At 62.0% G+C, this 6,147-nt stretch overlaps 1 protein-coding gene across 1 annotated transcript; it reads left to right on the forward strand.

The window, feature by feature from the left end:
* The first annotated feature begins 316 nt into the window (after positions 1 to 316).
* Positions 317 to 2,785, forward strand: LOC149752970 (uncharacterized). Its single transcript, XM_089924773.1, has 2 exons — positions 317 to 983; positions 1,078 to 2,785. Exons 1-2 carry the CDS (start codon positions 317 to 319, stop codon positions 1,740 to 1,742), a joined length of 1,332 nt encoding a protein of 443 aa, XP_089780899.1. The 3' UTR covers positions 1,743 to 2,785.
* Positions 2,786 to 6,147: the final 3,362 nt, after the last annotated feature.

A 6,147-nucleotide genomic window follows, 5' to 3' on the forward strand; every position in this document is an offset into this window, starting at 1 on the left:
TCGGCGGCCAGGCGTCTTCTGGCGTCATCGAGGTGTCACTTGCCCTTTCGCCTATTTAATCGGGGGCCCTCCCCCGTCCGTCTTTTTCTTTACGGACATTTTCGAGTTTCTCCTTTGCGCTACCATTGTTGCCGCCGAAACGTTCGCTTGCTTTTCCTTTGACGCTCTCGGAGCCGTTCTTCCTCCTCTTCAAGTGAGTTTCCCACTCTTCTACTTTGAGCTCTTCATACTTTTTCTTTTTGTACTAGTGCACCCCAGTCGTTCCGGCCTTTCCCTCCTTCTTGACCCCGTCCTGACCGTAGATTGGCCATTAGGGATGGGCGAAGTGGGAGCAGATAGCATCAAGTCAAAACTGGTCGCCGAGGACTTAGACGGATTTGTGGCTCGGTACCACCTTCCCGAGGCCTGCAATGTCACGCTCCCAGGGCCTGAGGAGAGGATGTCTCATCCTCCCCGAGGGAAGATCGCCATCAATGAGGGCATCCTCCAAGCCGGGTTCCGCTTTCCCCCTTCAGACCTAGTCTTACAGGTGCTCCGGGGTTTAGGAATGGCACCGACGCAACTGGTGCCGAACTCGTGGCGTGCTCTGACGGTCTTCCAGGTTCTCTGTCGCTTGCATGCGATTCCCGCCACCTTGAACGTTTTCTGGGAGCTCTACGGCCTGAGCGGCCACCCCCAGGACAAAGGGTGGTGGTGCTTCGCAGCGCGGCGAGGGTGCGGCCTTGTCAAGGAGGGTCCTACCTCCATTCACCACTGGAAGGAGCACTTCTTTTTCGTTGATGCAGACCCCTCCTGGGAAATCAGGGCAATCTGGGGGACGCCGGTGAAGTCCCCAATTGGCCTGTCGAAGTTGTCGAGGGAGGAATCCGAGGGCGTCGCCGCCTTGAAGGGGTTGGTCGCCGAGGGCCAGCTTCCCCCGGTGGGCCGCCTCATTTCTGAGGATACCTTGGTGAACGTCGGTTTGAGCTCGGTCCCCACCGACCGTGAGTCCGCCATCGTTTCTTTAGCTCTTTTCTTCTCTTTCGTTCCTTCTTCCTTTCGGTTTCTCAGTCCCTGACCATCCCGTCCTTCTTGCAGAGGTCGACGACGTCATGCGGTCGGTGAAGTCGAAGGCTGTTGGTAGGGCGTCCCTGCTGGAAGCAGTCCGGAGGAGGAAACGAGCTCTTCCGAGCGGGGCCCCACCGGCGAAGAAGTCCCGTAAGGAGATACCTCCGATGCCGACCGACGAGTCCGGGCCCACCGGTCAGGGAGATGTCGTGGGCACCGACCGGCAGCTGACGCTGTACCAGCCCTCCGGTGGTAAGGTTGCCGCTACTCCGGAGGTGCCACCTGAGCCTGCTCAAGACGGACGGGTCGGACGTGATCGGTCCCCGACCCGGCCTTCGACTCGGTCGGCTCCTGATGACTCGAGGAGGGACGCGCCGAGGCCCCGGCCGAGCGGGACCCTATCAATTCCTGGGGCGACCCCCGCCCCGAGCGCGATCAGTCGGACTCTTCCCCAGGCGATGGATAAGGGTAAGGCTGCAGAACCACCATCCGGCTCCGGGGAGAAATCGGGGTCTGCCTTCACTACCGATCGCGCCCGAAATCTCATCGAAACAGTGTTGCTGGAGAAGGACCGTCGGCGGGTCCGGGAGTTGGATGTCTCTGACGTTGGGGCCGCCAGCTGCGTCTGTCTTATGTCGGTGAGTGTTCTTCTGGCCGTCTTTCACCATTTATTGGCTCTGTTGTTCTCCGCCTGACTCCCTTATTTTTCCTATTTCTTAGCTCGCCCAGTACATGATCCGTCTGGAGGAGTGCTACAAGGAACAGGCGGGGCTTTTGGCGAAGGCCGAGGACCGGCTGAAAGCAATGGAAGAGGGAGGCCGGGCTGCGGCAGGCAGGACGACCGGGGACCTCGAGGCGAGGCTCCGGGAGGCCGAAGAGCGGGCACTCGGCTTCGCCGCCCTGGAGGAGCAACTGTCAGAGGCTCGGGAGCAACTCAAAGCCGCCTCGGGCCTCGAAAGCAGGGTCAAGAAGGCGGAGGAACGGGCTGAAAAGCAGTCCCGGAAGATCGCGGACTATCGAGAGCGGTGGGAGAAGGCCCAGCGGTCTGCCGACAACGCCTGCGACCGAATCCGCTCTTTTGAAGCCAAACTAGGCGAACTGGAGTCAGCCCTGGAGAAGTCATGCACGGACGTCCAAGAGCTCCGTTCGCGCCTGAAGGAAGCCGAGGCCGCTCGGGTTGCTACCGAGGCGAAGCATAAAGAGGCTCAGGCTGATCTGCTGAGGGTCTCCTCTGAGGCCGAAGGCCGGATTGTGGCGAAGGTCTTGGAGGCCAAGGCTCAGATTATGGAGCGAGCTGAGGCGGAGCTGGCCGAGAAGAGGGCGGAAATCGGGCGTCAGGCGGTAGAGGCTTATCGCCAGTCCGCCGAGTTCGCCCATGATATGTCGGAGGCAGTGCGGACCTATCGCCAGTCTGACGAGTTTGTCCATGACGCGTCGGACGCGGGGGCCGAAGCCTTCACCTTGGGCTTCGAGGAGGGCCTGGCAAGGGTGTCGGCTAAGTATTCCGAAGTTGACCTGAGCGAGATCTCCCTCCTGGACTCCTCTCCGACGCCATCGCCTGCTGGTTCTCCTGCTGCTTCCCTACCTCCCGCAGACGAGCCCGGCGTTCCCGACTCGGGAGTTCCTCCAAGCTGACCTCTTGTACCTTCCATTGTCTTTTTTATTTTTGTATGTCGGCGTTTTGCCCAATTGTATGGGCCTCGGCCCTGAAAATTAATGCACGTTGAATATTTCTTCATCTCGCCCTCGTCCTCTTTTTTTTTTAGCTCTTGGTTGCTTCTTGCTGACTTTTGATTCCCGAAGTTCTTCCGGCACTAGGCCAGGCATCCGAGGGTTAAACCTCAGGAAACTCTTCCGGCGCTAAGCCAGGCATCCGAGGGTTAGGCCTCAGGAAATTCTTCCGGCGCTAAGCCAGGCATCCGAGGGTTAGGCCTCAGGAAATTCTTCCGGCGCTAAGCCAGGCATCCGAGGGTTAGGCCTCAGGAAACTCTTCCGGCGCTGAGCCAGGCATCCGAGGGTTAGGCCTCAGGAAACTCTTCCGGCGCTGAGCCAGGCATCCGAGGGTTAGGCCTCAGGAAACTCTTCCGGCGCTAGGCCAGGCATCCGAGGGTTAGGCCTCAGGAAACTCTTCCGGCGCTAAGCCAGGCATCCGAGGGTTAGGCCTCAGGAAATTCTTCCGGCGCTAAGCCAGGCATCCGAGGGTTAGGCCTCAGGAAACTCTTCCGGCGCTAGGCCAGGCATCCGAGGGTTAGGCCTCAGGAAACTCTTCCGGCGCTAAGCCAGGCATCTGAGGGTTAGGCCTCAGGAAATTCTTCCGGCGCTAAGCCAGGCATCCGAGGGTTAGGCCTCAGGAAACTCTTCCGGCGCTGAGCCAGGCATCCGAGGGTTAGGCCTCAGGAAGTTCTTCCGGCGCTAAGCCAGGCATCCGAGGGTTAGGCCTCAGGAAACTCTTCCGGCGCTGAGCCAGGCATCCGAGGGTTAGGCCTCAGGAAATTCTTCCGGCGCTAAGCCAGGCATCCGAGGGTTAGGCCTCAGGAAACTCTTCCGGCGCTAAGCCAGGCATCCGAGGGTTAGGCCTCAGGAAATTCTTCCGCTCGCTGGTCGACCAAGGCTGGCGCAAGCCGAAGCGACCGGTCGGGGCTTCCGGCTAGTCTGCTCCCGGGATGATCATCGGGTTAGCCAGGCATCCGAGGCCCGAGCCTCGGGAGATTCCACTCGTTGGTCGGCCAAGGCTGGCGCAAGCCGAGGCGACCGGTCGGGGCTTCCGGCTAGTCTGCTCCCGGGATGATCATCGGGTTAGCCAGGCATCTGAGGGTTGTCAAGCCTCAGGGAAATTCCGCTCGTTGGTCGGCCAAGGCTGGCGCAAGCCGAGGCGACCGGTCGGGGCTTCCGGCTAGTCTGCTCCCGGGATGATCATCGGGTTAGCCAGGCATCCGAGGCCCGAGCCTCGGGAGATTCCACTCGTTGGTCGGCCAAGGCTGGCGCAAGCCGAGGCGACCGGTCGGGGCTTCCGGCTAGTCTGCTCCCGGGATGATCATCGGGTTAGCCAGGCATCTGAGGGTTGTCAAGCCTCAGGGAAATTCCGCTCGTTGGTCGGCCAAGGCTGGCGCAAGCCGAGGCGACCGGTCGGGGCTTCCGGCTAGTCTGCTCCCGGGATGATCATCGGGTTAGCCAGGCATCTGAGGGTTGTCAAGCCTCAGGGAAATTCCACTCGTTGGTCGGCCAAGGCTGGCGCAAGCCGAGGCGACCGGTCGGGGCTTCCGGCTAGTCTGCTCCCGGGATGATCATCGGGTTAGCCAGGCATCTGAGGGTTGTCAAGCCTCAGGGAAATTCCGCTCGTTGGTCGGCCAAGGCTGGCGCAAGCCGAGGCGACCGGTCGGGGCTTCCGGCTAGTCTGCTCCCGGGATGATCATCGGGTTAGCCAGGCATCCGAGGGCCGAGCCTCGGGAGATTCCACTCGTTGGTCGGCCAAGGCTGGCGCAAGCCGAGGCGACCGGTCGGGGCTTCCGGCTAGTCTGCTCCCGGGATGATCATCGGGTTAGCCAGGCATCCGAGGGCCGAGCCTCGGGAGATTCCACTCGTTGGTCGGCCTAGGCTGGCGCAAGCCGAGGCGACCGGTCGGGGCTTCCGGCTAGTCTGCTCCCGGGATGATCATCGGGTTAGCCAGGCATCCGAGGGCCGAGCCTCGGGAGATTCCACTCGTTGGTCGGCCTAGGCTGGCGCAAGCCGAGGCGACCGGTCGGGGCTTCCGGCTAGTCTGCTCCCGGGATGATCATCGGGTTAGCCAGGCATCCGAGGGCCGAGCCTCGGGAGATTCCACTCGTTGGTCGGCCTAGGCTGGCGCAAGCCGAGGCGACCGGTCGGGGCTTCCGGCTAGTCTGCTCCCGGGATGATCATCGGGTTAGCCAGGCATCTGAGGGTTGTCAAGCCTCAGGGAAATTCCGCTCGTTGGTCGGCCAAGGCTGGCGCAAGCCGAGGCGACCGGTCGGGGCTTCCGGCTAGTCTGCTCCCGGGATGATCATCGGGTTAGCCAGGCATCCGAGGGCCGAGCCTCGGGAGATTCCACTCGTTGGTCGGCCAAGGCTGGCGCAAGCCGAGGCGACCGGTCGGGGCTTCCGGCTAGTCTGCTCCCGGGATGATCATCGGGTTAGCCAGGCATCCGAGGGCCGAGCCTCGGGAGATTCCACTCGTTGGTCGGCCTAGGCTGGCGCAAGCCGAGGCGACCGGTCGGGGCTTCCGGCTAGTCTGCTCCCGGGATGATCATCGGGTTAGCCAGGCATCCGAGGCCCGAGCCTCGGGAGATTCCGCTCGTTGGTCGGCCAAGGCTGGCGCAAGCCGAGGCGACCGGTCGGGGCTTCCGGCTAGTCTGCTCCCGGGATGATCATCGGGTTAGCCAGGCATCCGAGGCCCGAGCCTCGGGAGATTCCACTCGTTGGTCGGCCTAGGCTGGCGCAAGCCGAGGCGACCGGTCGGGGCTTCCGGCTAGTCTGCTCCCGGGATGATCATCGGGTTAGCCAGGCATCTGAGGGTTGTCAAGCCTCAGGAAAATTCCGCTCGTTGGTCGGCCAAGGCTGGCGCAAGCCGAGGCGACCGGTCGGGGCTTCCGGCTAGTCTGCTCCCGGGATGATCATCGGGTTAGCCAGGCATCTGAGGGTTGTCAAGCCTCAGGGAAATTCCGCTCGTTGGTCGGCCAAGGCTGGCGCAAGCCGAGGCGACCGGTCGGGGCTTCCGGCTAGTCTGCTCCCGGGATGATCATCGGGTTAGCCAGGCATCTGAGGGTTGTCAAGCCTCAGGGAAATTCCACTCGTTGGTCGGCCACTTGTCGCTCGCCGCCCATCGGGGTTTCTCTGTGCCCAGCCGCGACCGTGTTTCTCCTCTCCTCCAAGCGTTGCCTGGGGGGAACACGAGAAAGGTATTAAACGCTAATTAATGCGTTACCTGGGAAATCGGATCGCCAGTTGCTGCTGGTGAGGAGTGTTAGTTGAGCGGCCGCGATACGCGGGTTCTTCGAGGAGGATGCGGCCTGGGCGCGAGCGGAGACACGTGGACCTAGGGGTATACGTCACCCGGATCGTCCTGCACAAAGAATGCGATTTAAGA

Source organism: Phoenix dactylifera, chromosome 8, assembly GCF_051530095.1.
Source record: "Phoenix dactylifera cultivar Ajwa chromosome 8, Ajwa_hap1_PhDact_Kaust_v1.1, whole genome shotgun sequence".
In the NCBI taxonomy this organism is placed as follows: Eukaryota; Viridiplantae; Streptophyta; class Magnoliopsida; order Arecales; family Arecaceae; genus Phoenix; species Phoenix dactylifera.

Bases quoted from the DNA above. Each gene is read 5' to 3' on its own strand.
- LOC149752970 (XM_089924773.1), top strand. From the start codon at position 317: ATGGGCGAAGTGGGAGCAGATAGCATCAAGTCAAAACTGGTCGCCGAG. The intron at 984-1,077 runs GTGAGTCCGCCA...TCCTTCTTGCAG, and splicing joins GAGCTCGGTCCCCACCGACC to AGGTCGACGACGTCATGCGG.